This window comes from Monodelphis domestica, chromosome 8 (genome assembly GCF_027887165.1).
Source record: "Monodelphis domestica isolate mMonDom1 chromosome 8, mMonDom1.pri, whole genome shotgun sequence".
NCBI classification, from domain to species: Eukaryota; Metazoa; Chordata; class Mammalia; order Didelphimorphia; family Didelphidae; genus Monodelphis; species Monodelphis domestica.
The window spans coordinates 58,345,943-58,369,668 of NC_077234.1; the positions used below are offsets into that span (position 1 = coordinate 58,345,943).

The 23,726-nt window shown below is 34.5% G+C and overlaps 1 protein-coding gene across 50 annotated transcripts in view; it reads left to right on the top strand.

Annotated features, from left to right (window-relative positions):
• TRIP12 (thyroid hormone receptor interactor 12) overlaps positions 1-23,726 on the top strand; it is a 167,680-nt gene that overhangs the window by 101,178 nt on the left and 42,776 nt on the right. For 18 of the 50 annotated variants that reach the window (XM_001364975.5, XM_056807049.1, XM_056807020.1 and 15 more), the window contains 15 exons: positions 656-792; positions 5,635-5,718; positions 7,228-7,323; positions 9,695-9,843; positions 12,042-12,077; positions 12,161-12,256; positions 12,957-13,049; positions 13,214-13,375; positions 14,850-14,918; positions 15,013-15,178; positions 18,577-18,694; positions 19,345-19,501; positions 20,435-20,588; positions 21,889-22,117; positions 23,068-23,186. In XM_001364975.5, the coding sequence (XP_001365012.2) occupies positions 656-792; positions 5,635-5,718; positions 7,228-7,323; positions 9,695-9,843; positions 12,042-12,077; positions 12,161-12,256; positions 12,957-13,049; positions 13,214-13,375; positions 14,850-14,918; positions 15,013-15,178; positions 18,577-18,694; positions 19,345-19,501; positions 20,435-20,588; positions 21,889-22,117; positions 23,068-23,186 (1,865 nt within the window). Of the gene's footprint in view, positions 1-628; positions 793-5,634; positions 5,719-7,227; positions 7,324-9,694; positions 9,844-12,041; positions 12,078-12,160; positions 12,257-12,956; positions 13,050-13,213; positions 13,376-14,849; positions 14,919-15,012; positions 15,179-18,576; positions 18,695-19,344; positions 19,505-20,434; positions 20,589-21,888; positions 22,118-23,067; positions 23,187-23,726 lie in introns of all 50 variants that reach the window. The other 32 variants (XM_056807059.1, XM_056807032.1, XM_056807040.1 and 29 more) reach the window with 5 other exon arrangements.

Genomic DNA, 23,726 nt, shown 5'->3' on the forward strand with positions numbered 1-23,726 from the left:
ATTGACCTAAATGTGACCTGAAAATGGTGGTCATTTTTAAGCCCAACCTCAGCAAAAGAAAAGTCTTATATTAAGAATCTTTCCATTTGCTGAATTATGGGTCGACAGGCCTTAGCATGAAAATCATTATGGCAAGAATCTCTGTGGTACTGTGGTTTTCTAGAACCATTTGCTTGACGGGGGGTGGGGGGGTGGTGGTAGAAGAAGTGGGGAAAACTACATTTATACTATATTGTTGAATTATTTTATATCACTTTGAATTTTTTAATGGTTTAATCTAATTGGTTTAATGTTACAAGTTCAGAAATAAATGTCCCTAGTAAATCTTTCATAATTTAAAGCAAAAAATAAATAGATATTTTTAGTGGAAAGAACTTTTGTTTTGCTCTTAAGTTCTAAGTTCAATTTCTGGGTTTAGCTACTTGCTTCTGTGATCTTGGGTAAGTCACCTAATTTTCCTTGCCCTTGGCTTTCTCTCCTGTGAAAATTATAGGGCTGGACTAGATGATCTTTAAAATAGCTTCTAGCTTCAATTACTCTGGCCACCTCATTTTTACAGCGTGAGTTTGTGCTATGTTTGCTAGACCACAGCTCTGCTTTCTTGATTACTTTGCCTAACTGGTAATAGTGTATATGGCGGCGTTTGTCCCCCTAGTCGGCGAGGCTCTGGCCTGGGCAAAAGAGGAGCGGCTGAAGCTCGCCGACAGGAGAAGATGGCAGATCCTGACAGCAACCAGGATGGAGTTAACTCATCAGCTGCGCGCACAGATGAACCTCCTCAAGGAGCCGCAGGTAGGCACAACAGCTGCAGGCCTGCATTGTGTCTCTGCCATGCCACACAAAACAGGGTGGAAGATGGGTGGATGATTAAGAGGAATTGTTCATTCAGGGTTTTTGTTTTCTGTCATTTTAATATTAAAATTTGATCATGTGCCTTTAAAAATTGTCTAAATTACATGCAAAATTAGTTTGGGGCTAAGAAATGAAGTGGGAAGATATCTAACATTTAGGAGTTCAAGCCCAAGTAAGAATATATTAACTATATGTTAATTAAACTGACAAGTTTTTTGTTTCTTGGGGGGTTTGAGGGGTGGGCTAGAGGGATTTTTAGTGTGTATATATTTTTACATGCAACTTTTTTCTAGGTACTAACATTATATTTTTCATTTGAACCTCAGTATCCGTTAGTGAAAGTAACTTAAAAATCTTAATTTTCCCTTTTCCAGATATCCAAGCACAACACATCAATATGAAAACAATATTGTTCTTATGCTTGTTCCTTAGCCTTTAGAGTTAATGCAATACAGTGAAAAAATACTTCAAAACTTTCATTCCTGGTAGACATTGAGAATTTATTTTGTGTCAGATGTCTAAATGCATCCATAACTTTAGATGTAGGAACTCAGAAAAAGGAGTCCAAAACAAAAGCGACTTCTTTTTTGTGTGTGTATAGGCATATACATCTTGCATTAAAAGATAGTTGATAACCTTGATGCTATTTATGTGTTTGTGAAATTTTGCAATGTTGAAGTGATCAACATATTTGTGCCAAGTATTTTCTCAGAAACATTAATGCTCTTAAATTTCCCTACATTAATTAACCTCCTAGTATCTAATTTTTTACAATGCTATTTCTACCCCCAAGCTTCATAACCATTTGAATATATTTTTAATTCCTTTTATACCCTTATTGATGGCAGTTCTTCCTCTAGGTCTCAATTGATAGCAAAAAGAATCAAATCTTGTCACTTGTTCCTGAATACTTTTTGTTAGGGTTATTAACAGTGTTGACTAGCCTTTATTTTTATTATTATTTTTTTAAGACACCACCATTAGCAAGTTATTTGAGAATTTTTTTACATATTCCATCCATCTCAACATAATTTAGGCCTTTTGAGCTTCAAGCCTGAAGATGAAAGCAAGAGGATCCTTACAGAAAGCCAGTTGGTCTTAAAATATATTATTGTGTAAGCCAAATCATATCCCCTTACAACTTAGGAAAAAAGTCCTTGTAAAACATACAGAGGGTTCTCCTATATTTGTTAAAATATTCTTTCTCTCTCACTTTTAAATGTTATTCATAGATATAGATGAATGTATAGATGATTGTTGTAGAACTAGTTTATTTCATTCATAATGGGGACTAATAGAACTACTTCCCCGTAACTAATAGGTAAAAGTGGAGAAATTACCCAGTCTTTGCCTTAGTTTGTCAAATAGGCAGTATATTTGTTATTTCATAAGTATGATGTTAAAAGTGTCAAATCATGGCAGTTTATGTTTTGTAGAAGACATTTCAATTTTTAACATTTATTTTGGAAATTCTATGATAAAATAAATGATCCACTAGATTTTTCTATGTAAATTTTTTTTCTTTTACAGCTAATCTCTCCACTTTTTGTTACTATCCCATAGTTATGTCTTAATTGTATTTAAAATGATTTTAGCTTGTTTGGCAAATGTGGTGTGTCCATATTCTATCTTCCAAATGTGAATATTTGGAATTCTCTACTTCTTTGTTAAGTTAGCCACAATCTAGAGAAATCTCAAGATCCTTTCTTACTCATGGTCTGTTACTAGGTTGCCACATAATTTTGATAAATCTTGAGGGAAAATTTGAGGGATTTCAAAACTATTACCTCCAAAATTTCAATCAGGTTGTGGATCGGTTGAATTTGACTATCTAGATTCAGAGATAGCCCTTTTTGTTTCTTAGCCAGATCACAAACAGGTTCCTCTTTGTAGTACCTCCAAAATCTCTTCTAGTTTTTCTGGTCTTCTGCTAGACATTAGAACTTTACCAGGGTATTGAGGAGCTAGTAAAACCTGCTACTCTCTTATCAAATTCTAAAATGGTGGGGGAGAAAGGCAACAATACTAGAAAATTTGCATTGTTTTATATCTTTTAAAGGAATTTCCTCCTCCCTCTCCCACATATATGTATGTACATATCTGAATATGCATGTCTCCATACACCTATATCCACATACATTTGTGTTATGGCAAAAGAAAAAAGATTAATTAGGTTTTTGTGCTTCGTTTGCTTTAGTTATATTTTTCCTAACAAGACCAAAGGTAAAGTGTTTGGTATTTATCATCTTTTCTGTCTCTTTTTTGCCCTTGCCTTATCCTACTTAACCTTATTTTTTTCTAACAGCCCTCATAGCAATATTGGCTCTTATATCCAAGTCAAAGCATATAGTGCTAGAGTTTATGATAGCTACTGACGTCTATCCAGATTGTCATACCCTAGATTGTCATCTTGTATAATCTCATATAATTCTAGATGTTTTATAAGTTCTGGTTATTTGAATCTTCTTTTGAGAACCCAGTAGTTTATATATGCCCCACAAAAGTAGGCATTTATGGATATGCTTTTTGAGAGTTTACTAATAATGTCTTCTTATGATGCCATAAAAATCTGTTGTAGGGAGAATAGAATAAGAGACTAGATAAAGCTTAGTTGAACTTTGGGAGTTTTTCTATTGCCTCTCCAATAGCTTTTTATAGATGATCACCTAGAATTTAACTTTTGCACTCACATATGGATAATAACTTCTCATATTTCAGCCAGAATATTCAGAAGGAAGGCAGTGATCATATAAACTGCCCTTTTTCTCTTCCTTCATCCTGATGTAAACACTTAGAAGGCTTCCTCAATCAATTGGATCTATCCAAGTTTCAAGCATCTTCAGTCTATATAGGCAAGTTTAAAAAGGGACAATCTTGTTAACTGCTGACCTATTATAAATATAAAAGATGTAGATACATGGAACAATAGCTTCAGAGAAGAGACTTCTAATAATACTTTTACCAAGAGGTAGAAGTTTAGTAGAACTTTTTGTAAGGAAAGCACGTAAAACATCACCATCAGCATAGTATGACAACACTTAATTCATAGGCTCATAAAGTTCTGGAATTGGGTAGACCCTTTGGTCTAATTTCCTCTCACAGAATGAATTCTGGAAATATTGGTATTACCCCTTCATTGCAATGTAATTTTAAATTTATCTCTGATGCAGTTGAAATGTTCTTACAATTAAAATAAAAAGTGTTTCTTCCCCCTTTTGGGGAGAGGTCTAGGGAGCCTTCAGTGTGGATGTTTCTTCCACAAATACATTGTAACTTGAATTTTTGGGAAATTGTCATGGACAGCGAGGTTAAAGGTTAAATGACTTTTCTCTCAGTTCTTTCTTGATCTAGGCCATCTATCTCCTATACCTCTCCTTGTCAAGAGTTCCATTAATCCATTTAATGTGCCATAATCATTATTGTTGATCATACCTTAAGAATTAAAGGATTCAGAAACTGAATTTTTGAGGTCTTATATGGTAGAGTCAACACTCCCCTCCCCTCTTCCTTCCCTCACCCCTAATTCTTAGCTGGGCATGTTGTTTTTTTGAGATTTTATATTTCCAACTATAAGTGGCCTTTCTTTCTGTGCTTGTATTGGGGCTCATTTTCTTTGCTAAATGAGATTCCACTTAGCCATTTCATATTCTTGCATTAGCATTTAATTCTAAAGCATAGGTTTTTATAACTTAAGCAAGCAAGTTTTTGATCCTGATAAAATATTTGGTTTCTGGTAGGAAAACATGAAAATAATTTGGATCTTGTGGTTCTTTGGTGTTTCCATATTTTGTCTTCAAAAAACTTCAGTAGTTACATTTTATGTACCTTTTTTTAAAAGAATAACAACATATTTCCTGGTAGCTACACTTGCTAATTTTAGAACTAAGCTTGAAAGCAGTTCAGGTATTTGGCTTCAGAGGTGCTGCATGATGATATGTGATCTGAGGTAGGCCAGGTGCAAGGGGCTGGTTTTTATTTTCAAGGAGAGAATGTGAGGAAATGTAAGCAACTAGTTCTACAAGTGTAGGTCTCCCTTCCTGCTACCTTTCAGAAAACATTTGAATTTTTATTGGGTGTGATTCTGAATTAGTTGCCAGAATGGCATTTGTGGTTTTAGGATTTTCCTGAGTAGATGAGCTATTGCATTCTGCACTAGTTTAAGCAGTGAGGTTGATATTTGCTATTTCCAAATAGTGCTTTACCTAGTCAAAGGTTGTAGTACTATATGTATCAATACCTTCGTCCTGAAGATGCAATCTTCTCACAATCTGGAAATAGAGAAATCACTTTGTCTACCAGGACTAGAGTCCAGGAAGTATGATGAACAAAGACTCCCTAGAAGGCACATCACTTTGGAGGAGAATTTCCCCAAAATATCAATTTCTGGTGCTACTATTTCTGAATGCTGCCTTGGAAAGTCGGTCCTCTGATTTAACACCATCCCAGTCTTATCAGTCTTGTCTGAGTTGAGTTTGAGCAGTCGAATCGAGAACAAGATTTCATTCAGGAACAGTTTCAGAGAGACCAGCTCTGGGCCAGCTGAGAGGGACTCGTGGATGACCTGCATGGGCTGCGCTCTGGTGCTCACGCTGTAGAACACACACTACGACGGCTGACTCTTCCTTTGAACACCAGAGGACACGGTGCTCAGCTTTGAGGGCAGAGAAGTGACTCACTCAACATGATCCTTTGTGATCTGTTAAAACTTTTTTTAAAAGAGAAGCCAATCATACGGTGATTAAGTAATCCTCCCCCTCCCCTTTTTTTTTTTCTTCTTTCCAGCTTCTAGTTCTGTTGCTGGGGCTGTAGGCATGACCACCTCTGGTGAGAGTGAGTCAGATGATTCAGAGATGGGAAGACTGCAAGGTAAAAACAAGACAGTTATTGGGCTTACAAGAAACTTCTGGTAAATCCGCAAACCGTTGGTTCTGGTTCTAACTGTTGGTTCCTGAAATTCATTCAGACAGCTTCATTTGTTATGCACTTTTCTCGTCTGAACATGTTTCTCCTAACTATGTCTACACTTCGGAGAAATGGGCCTTCTCTGTAGAGACTTGAGGATTTTTCAGTAGAAGAAGAAACAGCTGCCTCTATTATTTCTAGTGTGGAACTAGGAAAGTATTGTTAGTGAAGGTCTTGCACAGTTGGCATTTACATTGCTTACGGAAAAATACAGGATTCTCTGGCTGATTTTTATGTTTATTTTTATTTTGTGGTGGTGGTGGTGGTAGTAGTTTATTTACCATGTGCTTTATTTTAGTCTTTCAATTTTGTATATATAGGAATCAGTCTGACAACATATAGCACCTGTTAGTAGAACATGATTTTTCTAATGGGCCAAGTCTATATAGTTGTACTCTTTTATGACTTTTTTTTAAGGGGATGGGTGGGGGCGGAAATGTCAAAGCAATTGATTTAACCTATAACTCATCTGCCAATATCACAGTAATATAAGCATAATAATGTTTGTACATATTTAGATGTTGTTTTATTCCTTTTTTAGTTACTACTGCATATTTGTACCGTTTTTAAAAGAAGAATCAAGAAGAGTTGATTATGCTAAATTAATTTTTGTAGTATGTTCATTCCTTTCTGAAATCCTCTTTGGCCGTCAGTTTAATGGCACATATCCAGTGCTTCAGATGCTTTTTTATTTTTTATTTATTAAAATGTTTTTAATTCCTTAAGCCTGTTTGATAGAAGAAACTTGTTCTAAACTATGTTCCTTCAACCAGAAAAACCTTTCTGAGAAGAGTTATAACAACTCTCCAATCCTAATCTCACAAGAAATGTCATTTGTAAAGTAGTTTTTAGGTAGTTTGTGAGAGTTCCTAAACGAATTTAATATTTTGAACTTCTCTCGACTAATTCAGCTTTTGTGAGTCACGCAACTTGCCATTACTAATTCTAACAGATGCATAAATCACTTGAGGATTTCTCCTCTAAGTTGTTAAAATGTTGTTGCTGACTTTTATTTTTTAAAAATGACACAACAAAAATGAAATTGGGGACCAAAACTGATTTTGAAAATATTAGGAGAAAGAGTTTGATTTAAACACATTTTCTTTTAACACCTTAACAACTATATGGGGAGCCATAACTCTGAGTTACTGACTACTGATTTTTTTAATGTTTCTATATAAAATGAGTAATTTAAAAAAGCACAAGGTCTTAATATAATGGTTGCATTGACAGTTTTAATGTAGAATCTTAATTTACAAATCAGTAATCTTCACATAAATTGTGTTAAAATTTTTGTGTATAATTAGTTGCATTAAGCCAGCTCATAATTTTCTTTTCTCTTTGTTTTTGTTCTTTTTTGTTTTGTTTTGGTTTGGTTTTTGTGTATGTGTTTTGTTTTGTTTTGTTTTTTAGCTCTGTTAGAGGCTAGGGGTCTTCCTCCTCACCTGTTCGGCCCTCTTGGTCCTCGGATGTCACAACTTTTCCACAGGACAATTGGAAGTGGAGCTAGTAAGCCATAGTTTTAAATTAGCCTTTATCTCCAAATCCTTATTAGTTAGTTCTGTTTCCGCTAGTTAGTTGTTAATGTAAATACTAATGGTAGTAGTAAGTCTTCATAAACTTTAGTTGTATTTTTAAAACAATTTGCTTATTACCATAGCATTTTTCCCCCTAAAATTAGTATGTTTAAAAATTATGTTGGTAGTGTATATGTGGAAGTTATATACTAGATGAACTTGTGATAGGTGGAATGATAAAATAATTGATCCATTCAAGATATATATTTGGTGGCATACCTATATAATTGTACTTTTATCTTCCAGTATGCTTTGCCTCAGCATACAAATTTTAACATTAAAGTTCTTTATCTGTATATACAAATTTGTTTTAAAGATTTTCTTTTTCAGGAAGTTGTAGTATGATATAGTAACCTATTGCATGCTATAGACACAATTATGCACTTGAAGGTAAAGGTCTGTCCATTTTATAGACCAGGTTTATTCCATATTGGTTTCATATTGTATTGCAACAGGATCAGCGACTACCTAAGTCATAATATACAGCTGAAAACTTATTTTAAACCCCAAATAATTTTATCCTTTTTATAGAAAGCAAGTTTTTTACTCTTAAAAATAGATCTTCTAGTTTGTTAAAATACTATCCAAACACTTTCTAGAGATTTCAGTTTCTGAAGCAATATCAGAATATGTTAAACCTTAAAGATATATGATGACAGTACTCTATAGTTTTTGTTCTTGGGGGGGGCACAGACAGACAGAGAGAGAGAATGAGAATATAAGACTTAAATTTACATTTTTGGAGCCTTTTTAGTTTTCATTTTGGCCTCATAAGGAAATTGGGGGTGAATTCCCAATACCAGTAGACTATTATTAGATAACAAGAAAAGCTTCAGGGTTCTTCTTTGGCCCATAGAGCTAGCCCTTATTTTTCCTTTATTATTTCATTTCTTAACCAAATAATTGTCCAATATATAGACTTCATAAAACTGGAGAAGATCTACCATTAGTGTGTCATCTTGTGGCATCTGGCATAATCCTGGCAGGACAAGCCTGGAAAATGATATCAAATGGGAAAGAGCCTTTCTCTCTTGAGAGAAACTGCCTGGGCTCTTTGATATAACCTCCATTGTGTCCTGTGCATAGCAGGGGTGGAGTGCAGCTGATCACAGAAGGTTCCTTTTGCTGGTGCAGTAGTTGTACTTCTGTGAAAGTTTATGATTAGTACCTAATCTCTAATTGGCCCCATTTGTGGAATGAGTGATCTGAGGCACAGAAAAGTGAGTGATTTGTCCAAGCTCTTGTGTATTGCAGCCCACAATTTCTAGCTCTTAATAAGAAATTATTTCCATTAGGCAGTATTGCTTTTATGTGGTCATACTTCCTGTTGAAACTAAACTTTGTCTTTAAAGAGGGGATATTGAGTAATTCTATCCTTTAATGCAAATCAATACTAATATAAAGCCTAGGATTATATCACCTGTGTAGAATCAGTCAGGATTAGAAAGTAGGCCTTGGTGATTCTGAGCCCAGCTCTGTATCCACTCTTTCAAGCTATCTCTTGGGACCAGTCCCTTTAGGTACCATTGATTTTGTTATGGAACATATGTTAGTCAAAATATTGTTATATTCATGGGGGAAGAAAACCAAGGCATTAGCCAGGAACAATTTAACTATTAAGTTGTTATTACGAAGAATTACCTTGTTAACGTATCCAGAACTCACGGTACCATATTATATTTTTAAAGGCGACTAATAATAAATGGGCTTTCCCCATCTGTACGGCTCACTTATATACATATTCTTTACTGTTTTTCTGGAATATCACTTGAGCTTACTTGTCAAAATGACTCTGCTCTGGAACTTTAACATGAAACTTAACTAACAACTGATATTTGGATTCATTAAGATTTTAATAATGCAGTTTACATTATTTCATTTGATCCTGAGAACCGTAGAATCATAGTTTAAGTTGTGTAGATATTCTCCTCCTCTTATAAATGAGGAAATAGAAGCCTAGAGAGAGCCAGTGACTTACTTTTTCGCAATCATTTGGCTGGTAGATGTTAGAGATGAGATTAGAACTAGAGTCTCTTTTGAGCACAGACCCATGATCTGTGGATCAGAAGTTAGAATCCCAGCTTGGCTGTTTATGACCAAAGGAGCAGTCTTGGACAAATTATTTTGGGAACTGAGATATGCAATAGTCCTCTCTTGAATTTAGCAGTTACATATTTTGACCCCTAAAATAGAGATTTAAAAAAAATTGTAAACCAAAAGAAGTGCTTTCACCCAGGCCTTTTTTTTTTATAACAGCAATAATAGTTCTTTAAATGTAAAGCAAACTTGCTTTTCTTCTGTAGGTTCTAAGGCCCAACAGCTTCTACAAGGACTACAAGCTACTGATGAAAGCCAGCAGCTACAGGCAGTGATCGAGATGTGTCAATTATTGGTCATGGGGAATGAGGAGACATTGGGAGGGTTTCCAGTGAAAAGTGTCGTTCCAGCTTTGGTAAGGATGATGAGATTTTGAAAGGGCTTTTATAATGGTACTTTCAGCTTTTCCATAAATAGTTTTTTCTTTGTTAAAACCTTATTGTTACTTGTATAAAAATTTTAGTAATAGTTGAAGTTTATATGATATGTTAAATTTTGCATAAGACTTCATATAGATTGTTTTCCTTTGAGCCAGACATTCATGAGGTGAAGTGATTATTTCAAATGATTTTAAACGATCAGGGAGCCTAAGTGAAAAGACTTGCCTATGGTCACATATCTAGTCAGGGTGTTAACATTCAAACTCAATTCTAGAACTCTTATGCCATATACTCACTTTATACTGGACAGTTTATTTAATAAAAAAAGTTATTATTGATTCTCTAGGACATGTTCTCTAGGACATGTAATAGAACTGGGAGAAATAACGTGAACAGATAGGCCAGCTTTCCTTTGTCCTTGCAAGAGTATGCTGATGATGATTTACACGTACACATGATAGCCCAGCTAATAAAGAAGTTACTCTTCTGTTGTGAGATCTACTGCAGATCTGTTTGGGTGGCTGGATTATACCTAACTACCTATCCCAGCTTTGCTACTTACTACTTGTGTGACCTTGGACAAGTAATTTGACATCTGGACCTTTGTTTCCTCATCTGTAATATCAAGGGATTGGGTTGGATTAAAAGCTTCTGGAGGCCCATCAAACTCTAGGTTTGTGATCTAGGTACATGATTCATGAAATGGAGCACATAAGATTTTCTTTCTCCTTTTGATTTTGTTTCTGTTTTGGAAGGGCTAGCTTTTGGGTCAATTCTTCTACTTATTGGCACCTGGGTTTCCTTATGCCATATAATGTTCTTTGTAGGCTTGGATTGATTTTTAATTCTCCATTTCTTAAATGTTAGCACATCCCATTGATTCTTGTGTGTATCTTTTGTATGGATGACCTTAAATTATCTCTTGTATGGACTGTAACCAAAGGATTTTAATTGTTCTTTCTGCTCCATTACATCTTTCACAGTGTTCCTAGAATTATATTCCTAATGGATAGATCTGATTCTGTTACTTTGCTGTTTAGAAATCTTTGGTTACTTTTGGTTTACCTATCCCAAGTCCAGATGTGATTTCAATGCTTGACATTTAATCCCATTTGCATTTTCTCTTTGAGCAACCTTGAACTGCCTGTGGGCCTTGGTGATGTGGAGTAGCTCATGTATATTACTTGTCCTTTCATTTTTGTGTGTTGATATGCTACATGCTTAGCTTATGAAAATTGAAAAAACATTGATGTATGAAGTCTGGGTTTATATGTTATATTTAGTCATTTTATTGACCAATGTAAAGAAATATTAAAAGTTGAATGACTTCATCAGGAAAATATCCTTACAGTTAGCATATGTCCATAATGTTAATCACTCATTCTTTTAATACTGCATTTATATGTACTACAAAAGAGTATAAACTTATTAGATAATATATCCATACAGATAAGCTAACATAACATGGATAATGTAGAAGACTTGTATTCAGATATTATCCTTTTCCTTTATGTAAAAACGCAGACATTTGTGTCAGTTACACTTCTATATTAGAAATAACTTCTAGTTTAGCTTTAGTAGTTTATGAGAGGAAAACTGAGATTTTTGTATCCCATCGTACCTAGAACTTAGAACACAATCCTGCATCTGAGGAGTTAGATTTGTTAGATCAGCAGACTTGAGAACAGTAGTAGTGGATTCACTATGAAATAAGCAGACAAGCATGAGTTTGGAGGTCCCAGAGCTTGTGCTGTACTACTGGTTCAGCCACTGACCATATGTCTGAGCTTAGGCAAATCATTTCATTTTCTGCTTCAGATGAGGGAGTTTTGTATACATGGCCTCAAGTCCTTTGCAGCTCTAAATCTAGGATCCCATGATCCTCTTTACCCTGAGTAAATAAATGTGTTACCAAATGACTCAGCCCTAAATCTGGGCCTCTGCCATGAATTATGAGGACAATATTTTATGTTTTTTTTTTTAAAGGAACAATGTGTATAAGTAATAAAGAGTTGAACTTTAAAATCCTGGCTAGGTTTTTGGAAATGAAATTTTTGATCTAGTAAAATTTGACTTGCATGATAGTTTCAAAATTTTAATGGAGGAGAAATAATTTTTGGTTGTGTTTTTTCTAATAATGTTTCAGTGATTTAAAGAATTGTTTTCTTCACAGATAACATTGCTGCAGATGGAGCATAATTTCGATATTGTAAGTGTACAAAGTTTCTTCTTAAAACATTTCAGTTCCAATTTAAAGAAAGGATTGGGAGTAAACTATCGTAATTTTTTAAGATGAACCATGCCTGTCGAGCCTTAACATACATGATGGAAGCACTTCCCAGATCATCTGCTGTGGTGGTGGATGCCATTCCTGTTTTTTTGGAAAAGGTAAATCTTTGTTTTTATCCACTTTTGAAAAGGAGGGTGTAGAGGACGATGTAAAGTATCCAAGATTTTTTTTTAACAAAATTTTAAACCAATTATTTAAATTGATTTCTAGAATACTGGCCCATACCACTAACATATGGACAGCATACCACTAACTTAGTCTATTTTGGATATATTCTGTGAAATCACATATGAAGTGGACACTTCCTTTAGCGGAATAACCTATTAGAATTGATAACCTATTAGAATTGATTCTTTCCTAATTTTGATACAAAATCTCATTGTATATGAAATACTTCCCATTGAAGTTGATGGGCATGCTTACTTCTTTAAAAGCTAAGAAGATTGTTCTGGTCTGTCATACTTAGGGGTCCTCTTGTGAAAGTTTTATTTTAAAGCTTGTCCTTATAGATTTGTCTGGCAAGTTTTCATGGTAAAGTTGCCTTTTTTCTTTGCAAAACATGGAATTTTTTTGAAAAGCAGTCTCTAGTTTAAGAAAGTTTCTCTTTTGCAATTAGATTTTATTCTATATTATAATATGTAGATCTTATTTTTCAGGGTAGTAGGTAAGAAGCAAGTAATTTGTATTGGGTAGAAAAATAGTTATTTTCTTCAAAAATGATGTTTGCGTATAAACCTCCTATCCATGTAATCTGTATGTTCTAAGAATTCACATGACCACATTACTTGTGTGTTGTAGCTGCAAGTGATTCAATGTATTGATGTGGCAGAACAGGCCTTAACTGCGCTGGAGATGCTGTCGCGTAGACATAGCAAAGCCATTCTGCAAGCGGTAAGTACTGCTTCCGTTGAGCTCACTAGTTTCCTGACATGTGGATTCTGATTGTCTGAAGCACAGAGGGATGGTTTCCAAAGTAGTGAATGCCCAGGCATTTGGAGAATTTGTTGTTATTGGTAAAGAATATTTCTTCTTTCTAACTCCTTTCTGTATTGTAGGGAGGTTTGGCAGACTGCCTGCTGTACCTAGAGTTCTTCAGCATAAATGCCCAGAGAAATGCTCTAGCAATAGCAGCGAATTGCTGCCAGAGCATCACACCAGACGAATTTCACTTTGTGGCAGATTCCCTCCCCTTGCTTACCCAAAGGCTCACCCACCAGGTAAAAGAAAAAGAAATGTTTTTTTTTTATATCTGTACTTTGAAAGAAGAGGGTAAATAGGACTATTCCAAAAGCAAACATGGAGTTCTACTTGTAAACATTAAGATTAATGGATGAGTTTGGCATCTAGAAGTTACTTGACTTATGGTAGAAAGATGTTGTTTATAAAATCATTTTGAAGTCAACCTTAGTAGTAGTTAGGTGGTGCAATGGATAAAGTATTGAACCTGGAGTCAAGAAGACCCGAGTTTAGATGCTTACTTGTTTTATGACCCTGGCCAAAGTCACTTAACCTCTGGTAGCCTCAGTTTCCTTATCTGTAAAATGGTTATCATAATTAGTATCAAATGAGGTAATTGTAAATCGCTTACAGTAGAGTCTAGTACATAAAGATTTGTTGACATTACTGTTGTTATTGCGGAGGTGAGAGAAGGAATATACCAGGGAAATTAACCTTGATATTCAATGTTTTTCAACGATTTTTGAATTCACATAGCTTGAATATAAATGCTTACATTTATGATGTCAATTTTAATAGCATTTTTTTTAGATGGTTGCTGATGGATATCCTTGATGGATGTAGATTATCTAGGAAGAGATTCTTTTTTTAGTTGTGATTGTTGGAATTCTTAAATAATTGTATTTGCTTTATAAGCTAACTTTCTCTTAGGACCTTATATCCAGGTAACTACCATGCCCTGAGTGCTTTAGAGACTGCATATATGAGGATCATAGAAATTAGCTACTTGCCTGGTAGTATTTTAGTATTGTTAAATATGTCAGTGTGACTGACTTTATACTTACAAATTAACATTAGTGTATGATTTTTAAAATTGGTGTGAATTTGAAATTTTAAGAAATATCTATCTAACCTAACCTTCAAGTTCTTTTCCCTGCGTTTCTATTAAGGAACATAGAACCATATTGGTTTTATGACTATTTTGTGAAATACGAAATTAAACTATTTCATCTTTGGTTAATTTCATGTCCACCTATATAGCTGAAAAATCTCAGGCACTTAGTGATTCTGAGTATACAAATATATTCCTGGAGATCTGAGGCCAGATTTAAACCTAGGACCTCCCATTTCTAGGCCTGACTCTCAATCCACTGAGCTACCCAGCTGCCCCTCAATAGTAAGACTTTTAAAATGCAAGATTTATCATGTGCTCATAAGAATCTGCTTCAGACTAGGGATAAACATGTGTTAGAAAGAAATGATCCTGAATTAACAGGACCGTAAAGTTCTAATAGGGGAGACAAGTACATATGTATTGCATATGGGTATATGCAGAGCCTAAAATTAAGTGGAAAAAATACCAATATAGTTTAAGCATTCTATGTTCCTCAAATAAACACTGACTGATAGAATTGCCCTGGAAAACATTGGGGGAAGCTAGAATGCTAATAGAGCTTAAATGCATTATTTCCTATTATTGCATAACATTTTAAATCATTATTTAAAAAAATACAGGACAAGAAATCAGTAGAAAGCACTTGTCTTTGTTTTGCACGACTAGTGGACAACTTCCAACATGAGGAGGTGAGTATTTTTCCTAATGTCACTTTTAATATAAATTGAAAATAAGGAAGTCTTTGGGTATTTTAAAAAAATATTTTCTCTCTTCTTTTGGAAGAATTTGCTTCAGCAGGTTGCTTCTAAGGATTTGCTTACCAATATTCAGCAACTGTTGGTAGTTACTCCACCAATTTTGAGCTCTGGGATGTTTATTATGGTGGTTCGTATGTTTTCCTTGATGTGTTCTAACTGTCCAACTCTAGCAGTTCAACTTATGAAACAAAGTAAGTGCAGATACCTGTTTACTTTTCTAACTTCTATATTTTAAAAAGTAGAATGTTTTCTCATTTGTGGGTAAAATTATGGTTCATGAAAGTAATAGTTATTAGAAGAATGCTCCATTGACAGTCAGAGGACGTGAGTTCAAAGACCAGCCCTAGCTGGTAAATTGCTAGCTATGGTGTTAACATCTCCATTTGAACTAGATAACCTTTGGAGAGAACTCTGCCTTTGGAATGCAGGATTCCAGCTCTGCCATTAAATCATGCTGGGATTTGGAGGAAGTTGCTGCCCTTTTCAGGCCCTCTCAGTTTCTTCATCTTTAAAATGACTAGGGTGAATTGGATCTTTTCCATCTCTCCCAACTATGCTACTGTTATCTGGCATCCATATAATTTTCTCCATGTTTAATAGGAATTTAATGAAACAATTAAGCTAACTTTTCTTAAGTACAAAGGCCCTTTTATAGAAGCATTTAATAAACCTTAACAATTTTAAATGGAAAATTGATTTGAAGGTACCTCAACTAGAAGTAACTTCCTTTTTATTGCTTTAGTTAAAAGAGGAAGATTGACTATAGCAATCTGAAGGGAGGGGTGTGTGTGTGTGTGTGTGTATAAATAGATCCCAAAGGGGAAAAACTTGCCAAAATAGTATTAGAAATATATGTAGTTAAGCCAGCTTTGAACCATATTTTTAAATGTTTGATTGATACTAATTATAAGTTCAACAAACCTTGGTCATTATTTGATTAAAAAATACTCATGTCTGAATATTTGAATGGGGGAAATTCAGTAAGGTACATTTCTGTGGAAGTCCAGATAAAGACAATAACCCATTTCTCTTTCACTCTCCTAGAGAGATTGTGACCTATGTATAAAGGAATATCCATATTGATAAGATGACACATTTTTGAGGTCCTTCAGTTCAATATATTTGACTGTATAACCTTATAAGTTATTTATCTAGACTGAGTTTCATAACAAAAAATTAAGGTTTGCTATTTAGAAAATTATAGAACTGCAGTTCGCTTTATTTGCGGACTCTATAAATGGTTCTTGTGCAAATAGCTATGGGGGCATGAGTGGAAATATGAAACATGCTGAACTTAAGTATTTGTTCTCCCCCACATGCCAACATTTGCCATTGACTATAATACTTAAGTCATCATAATTTTAACATATAATGACTTGATTTAGAAAGTGAATCCCTAAAAGAATACCCATAAAATACATATTATTTCTTAGCATTTCCTAAATATAAAATGAACTTATAATCTTTGCAGGGTTGTTTTGTAGTTAAATGTTTTAGTCATTATTATTTTATCATATTTACCTCAGAATACAACTGTGTTATAAAATTAAATAGTTTGTTTCATTTCAACCCAACAGTTTGTCATATTAATAAGGATATCCAATGAAATGGTTCTTCCAAAAACTTTAGTACCTATTTTTAATTCTTCCTTTCTACTCCATCCATACTCTCATTTTTTCACAACTTAATTCTTTAAAAATATCCCTTTACCCCAGTCTCTTTTCTTTTAACAAAGATCAAAAGAGAAAGAAGGAAAAAAAATCAGTTCAGTAAAACTAACCAACTCACAAAGCAATTCTGGTCGTGTATATAGTTCTCTAATCCAAAGATGGAAAAAAGGAGCTATATTCTCCCACAATGTGTCTTCTCTGCAACAATGTTTTCTCATTGAATTTTGAATGACATTCAGTTTTGGTTTTGATGGTCATTCTTCATGTTCACATTAATATAGTCATTGTGCCTTTTTTTTCTGGTTCTACTTATTTTGCTATGCCTTCATTTTTTAGTCTTTCCTTTCTTCAGGCATTTTTTCTAAAGACAACCATATTTCATTATATTTTTATCTTCTAATTTGTTTACTGTTCCACAGACAGGCCCTTGCCGTGTCTAAGTTTTAATAAATTCTCAGGGTAAAGAGGTAACTTACCCTGAACCACAATGTTTGGACTAATACATAGCTCTTTTGACAATGTGTCAGTATACTTGTCTTTTCTGTAATCTTTCTGTAGTTGTTGCAATAAGAATTTTTTGTTTTAATATTAGTAATTTGATTCAGTTTTTCATATGCTTGTTAACAATTTGTAGTTCTTGATAACTCTTTGAAATTTGTTCATATCTACTTCCTCTGTTGGGGATTATCTTTTGGACATAAGACACTTATATTTAAAGAACAATCGAAATAATGTGGAGGTAGAAATAAGATTCAGAAATTGAGCATGTATGTTTGGTAAAGGAGAGTGAGGAGTAGACAGTGATCCTCAGGTTGCCAGCTTTGGTAAGTGAAAGAATATAGTGGTGCTTTCAACAGAAATAGGGAAATTAGAGAGAAGGAAAGATAATGTAGTCTGATTTGGATTTGTCAAATGCTGTTTGCAAAGTCTAATAGATGTCTGATGAACAGAAGATTGTACCTAGTAAAAATAATGTGGCAGGAATTCACTGGTGAATTTAGCAAATCAATCAGTGAATTCATATAGTCTTGGAAGTTTATATTGCTTTGGAAATTAGTATAAAGGTGACTGAATCCATGTAAGGGCTGGTGAGACCATCCAGTAGGATGACACAAAGAAAAGAGAAGAGGTTCAGGAAACTTGACTTCGCTAACAGTTTGTGGGTGTTTTATAAAATAGCAGAGTATGTTTAGGAGCAATCTTGTAGGTCGGAGGAAGGCAAAGAGGAAGAAGTGTCCCTAAGACTTCCAGAGTAGAGACTTTCCATTAGAAGAAAGCGGTCAGCACTTACAGGTGCTTCATAGACAAAAAATAATGAGGTTTGAGAAAAGACCCTAAGATTTGGTCATTAAAACATAGCTTTTTGTAACTTTGGGGCAGCTAGGTAGAGTGGGTATCTGGATCTGGCATTAGGAAGACTTATCTTCCTGATGTTCAGATTAGCTTTAGACATGAACTGGCTTTTATGACCACAGGCAAGTCACTTAACCCTGTTTTCCCCAGTTTCTTCATTTGTAAAATGAGCTACTTTAGTATCTTTGTCAGGAAAACCTGAAATGGAATCATTGACGTCAGACATGACTGAAAATGAACAGTATCAATAAACTTTATGGAAAACTGTCAGTTGACTTGAGTTTGGAGATTTCTGAAGTTTTAGAAAAGAGTGGGAGGCAATGGAATTAGCTGATAAGATATAGTTTAAAAATCAAATTTTTTTCATCAAACCTCTGCTGTCTTAGGTTTATTTGTATCCATATTTCATAGCCTGTGCCTTTTGTAAACATAGTAAAAATTCCCATACAAAACCTCTTGCTTAGTAGCTTATTATAATTATATAATTTTCTGCAGAAATCCTCCTATAGTTACTTTTGTTTTTTAATTTATAGTATAGTGTTGTAACTCAATTATATTTTTTAAAGATATTGCAGAAACACTTCACTTCCTTCTTTGTGGGGCCTCCAATGGCAGTTGCCAGGAACAGATTGATCTTGTCCCAAGAAGTCCTCAAGAACTTTATGAGCTGACATCTCTTATTTGGTAAGTTGAAGACATAAAGTCCAACATATATTCCTCAAGAAATTCTCTCCCCATTCCAATTCATATTCCACATAGCTCAAGTTAGACTTCCCTAAAATACAGGTCTAACCAGGCCATTCCCAAAGTCAAGAAGACTCTGTTAGCTTTAGGATCTTGAATTAGGAATTTAAATATAGGCTAAGATCTGTGATTCTAGACATAATTACATAGCTTGTTCCTTCATCCACTCTTTGAATAAGCTATACTATCCTACTTGTCATGCCTCGCACATGTGTCACAGATTTTTCACAGCCCAGCCGACCTCTACACAGTCTCTGGTCTTTTCACATTTTCCTCTCAGTTTCCTTATCTGCATTTAGCTCTCAGGTTAAATGTAGCCTCAGATACATGGGACACTTCTTGATTTCCTCCATCAGGTAGCACCTTCCCACCAAAGTTATCTTGTATTGACTCTCTGATTCTGTCTCTCTCTTTCTGCTTGTCTTTTCTCTTCCTGTGCCTACACGCACCACCCCCACTCCCCACCCCCGCATACATGGTGCTTATTAAGTGCTTTTTGGATTGAAATAACAGGTTCTTCTTTTTTTAGGTAATACTTTTTTTAATTAAAATTCATATCATTGAAATACTGGTATTGGTATTCTTTTCAGTGAATTGATGCCATGTTTACCAAAAGAAGGAATTTTTGCAGTTGATACCATGCTAAAGAAAGGAAATGCCCAAAACACTGATGGTGCAATTTGGCAGTGGCGAGATGACAGAGGCCTTTGGCATCCCTACAACAGGATTGATAGCCGGATCATTGAGGTAGTAGTTTCAGCGTACGTTTTAAATTTGTGTATTGAGTCAGGGGATTTTAATTGTTTCATCATCTTCTCTATATAACAAAGATAAGGACATTGCATTAACTTTTGTTTGTTAAACTTTCTGATGACACGGGATGATTTTAGGAGACAAAACATTTTGTTCCTTTCCAGGCCAGTAACTCACTAAGAATTTGACTAGAAGCATTTCTTGACTCCAAAAAATGAGGGTGTTGATTATGTTCTTTTTACTTGAATAAAATTCGCTAATCTTTATTTAGAGTAGTGCCATATTTCTGAATTGCCTCATGTGCTTTGTATTTCTACTTCAGTTAAGTGGAAGTTTTTTTTTGCAATCATACAAGGAAGCTTTAAACCTGTTTCCTTTCAACAACACATCATTTTCCTCATCTGTAAAAAGAGGTTTTTTTTGACTTCTAAGTCTCATAATTTAGTACCATCAAGTAAATTTCTAATATATATCTGTATCTATCCAGCAGCCCAATGGGAGTGCTTCCTCTCTCCTTGCCCCCCCCCCCCCCCCCCCTCCCCATCTGGGGTAAGGGAGCAGCTCAAAAGCGGTGTGAGGGTGCAGTTTGGGCACTTGGCCCCTAAAAGGTTTACCATCCCTGACATAAAAAGAACATTACCACACCAGGTAGTAATCATCCTTGCTTTAGTCTTCATTATTTTTGTTGCCTTCTTCCTAATAGATACATCATTTCCCAAATCATGTTTCTCTTTGATTTCTGAGGATGTCTGTACAGACATCCAAGAAATGTCCTTTTAAATAATTTTATTCTTAATACTTATAAGAGTAGAACAAGATAAATTGATTATTTCCATTGTATTTAAGTTCAAAATTTATTTCAGGCATCTATGAGATAGATGCTTATATTTAAGATGATTTTTTCTTTTATTTTCTTTCCATTTTTAGGCAGCTCATCAGGTCGGTGAGGATGAGATAAGCCTGTCTACCTTAGGGCGAGTTTATACTATTGATTTTAATTCTATGCAGCAAATCAATGAGGACACAGGAACAGCACGTGCTATTCAGAGAAAACCTAACCCATTAGCCAATACTAATACTAGTAAGTACCATTTGAATTTTAAATTGCATTAAATGTTGTGCCTTATATAAGGGAATGTTGCTATTTCTTAAGTGTTAGTGCTTGTTTTGTACCTTTATCCTTTTTCTCGTACAGTGTATATTGACTTATTATACAAATTCTGTCACTAGGAAATTTATTCTCCCCATTCTTCATTCTTCATTGTAGAACTAATCTCTGCAGCAAGAATTCTTAACCTGAAGTGAACTGACCTCCAAGGGGCCCATGGATAGACTCAGGGGGAGGGTTCTGTGACCTTGAATGGGAAGAAAATTATATTTTTATATATTCTCTGTAAATGAAATCTAGCCTTTAAGTTTTCTTAAAACAATCCTTAGAAAGGATGGGCTACAGTGTCTTCACTTATGGAATAATGAACCCTATAAATACTCCTTCATGTTTTTGCTTTGAACAAATATACCTTGAATCCTCTGAGTTTTCCCTAAATTGTATTTAAAAAGAAAGAAATTTAAAGCTTATAAGACTGAATCAGAAGATTGGTTCCCTTCTTTTCCTTTTTTCATTTCCACATCTGCCCTAGAGCATCTCTTCAATGGTCATTATAGAGAGTCTGACTGTTTGCGTCTCTTCAGATAGTTCTCTTTTTCTGTATAATAGTAAAAATAATTATATTTTTGTTCTCCTCAATAGATTCTATCTTCCTCCTGATTTAACACTGTTTTACTTTTGGGTTCTATTTACTAACAAACTCCAAAGTATAAGTTAGTCAATCAGTCTATTTCTCTTGACTGTGTTTGAGGAGAATAACAAATCAGAAATAAGTTCAAATTATTTTCACCATACCATATTATTAACACTTATTTTTTCCAGTTGGCAGATGTAAGTGAAACAGGGTAGCCTGGATAGGAATTTCTCAAGGGGAAATTTCTTGAGCAGCCTATTCCAGTTAATATATTTTATAATAGATAGCATCATATAAAAGACAAAGACCTAACCTCAGATTTAAAACAGCCTGCTTCTGTACCACACCACTGACACACATCCTGGTTTTGTGACTCTAGACAAGTCACCTAACTTTTCTCTGCCCTAAATAGCTAGACAAGACTGATTTGCAAGATAATTTACCAACATTAAAGTAGAGGTTATTTCCTCATTAGGATTTCCTTTTGTTTCTGAAATCATAAGTTTAGGCCAAAACATTTTTTTTTAACTCTGAAAAATAATTTTAGCAAATTATTTAATTATGTCATGAATTGAAATCTAGTGATTTCTATATCCTTATTTCGAGGTTATATAAAACATCTACATTTTATTTTAACAGGTGGATATTCAGATTTGAAGAAGGATGATGCTCGAGCACAGCTAATGAAAGAGGACCCAGAACTAGCAAAGTCTTTCATTAAGACATTGTTTGGTGTTCTTTATGAAGTGTATAGTTCTTCAGCAGGACCTGCAGTCAGACATAAGTGCCTTAGAGCAATTCTTAGGATAATTTATTTTGCGGATGCCGAACTTCTGAAGGATGTATTGAAAAATCATGCTGTTTCAAGGTGTGTGCATTTTCTGTCTTCTTTCTTCCATCTGACTTTATATTGTTGAACCATAAAATAGACACCAGGCCTAATGGATAGAGTGCTAGGCCCAGAGTCAGGAAGACTCCATCTTCCTGAGTTTACAGCTCAGCTTCAGGTACTTACTAGCTGTGTGACCCTGGGCTAGTCACTTAACCGTGTTTGCCTCAGTTTCCTCATCTTTATTTATTTGTTTATTTATTATTATTATTATATATTATTATATATATATATATTTTTTATAAAAAAAACCCTTACCTTCCATCTTGGAGTCAATACTGTGTATTGTTTCCAAGGCAGAAGAGTGGTGAGGGCTAGGCAATGGGAGTTAAGTGACTTGCCCAGGGTCACACAGCTGGGAAGTGTCTGATGTCAGATTTGAACCCAGGACCTCCCATCTCTAGGCTCATCTCACTCCACTGAGCCACTCAGCTGCCCCCAGTTTCCTCATCTTTAAAACCTTATCTAGAGAAGGAAATTGCAAGCTGTTCCAGTATCTTCACCAAGAAAACCTCAAATGGAGTGTTGTAGAGTTGTACACTACTGAAATAACTAAACCACAAAATCTAGATAATTGCCAACATCCTAATTTGGTATTGAATTTGACTTGGGCAAATGGAGCAGAGAGCTTTATGCTGAGGAAAGTAAAGAGATCATATCCTTTGGGAAGTTTTGATTATCTTTTTTATATTTACTTGTAATGTTTTAATTTTTTATTTAGAAATTATTTAATAGCTAACTGTATGCAATTTAACAGCCAAGTTTGTGTATAAGTACTATATATGTTAAAAATTGCTCTTAAAATTATACTGGATCAGCCAAAATGGTCAATCCTTTTATATATAATTTAACTGGTATGATCTTTGTTGAAATTGTTGCATTTAAGTGAAATTGTATGGTTATTTCTTTTTTGTATAATTTCTTTTTAGTCACATTGCTTCCATGCTGTCAAGTCAAGACCTGAAGATAGTGGTTGGAGCTCTTCAAATGGCTGAAATCTTAATGCAGAAATTGCCTGATATATTTAGTGTTTACTTCAGAAGAGAAGGTAGTGTAATTTTTAATTTCTATTTTCCAAAATAAACCAGTTTTGAGCCCTTAAGAGTATTAGTGAATCATAATTTTAGAGTGAACAACAAAGATATGTATTGGAATCTCAATTCAAGTCCATAGTTTACCTTTTCCAAAGATCTGAGTAGGGATCATAGTTTTAGAACTGAAAAGGGTTCTCAGTGGTCAAGTCCAACCCATTCATTTTGTATGAGAAATTATTAGTCTTTATTAATGCTAAATGGCTTTTTTTGGCTTTTTAAATTGTCTTGAAATCTAGAGAATTATTAAATTTTTAGAGGAAGCATACTTAACACAGTAGGACATAATCATAATAAAGAAGTCTTCATTATTAAGTTTAGGGAATAAGTAAAATACTAGAACAGATCTCTTTTAGTCCAGTCCCCTCCTACTTTTAGACAATTAAATCTCTAAACTGTCCAAGGAAAATAGTTTCTCTTATTCTTGTCCTTTCCAACTTCAACTTTCTGGGATTTCAAATACACCATCTTTTGAGCATGTCCATTTCAGTGTTTTT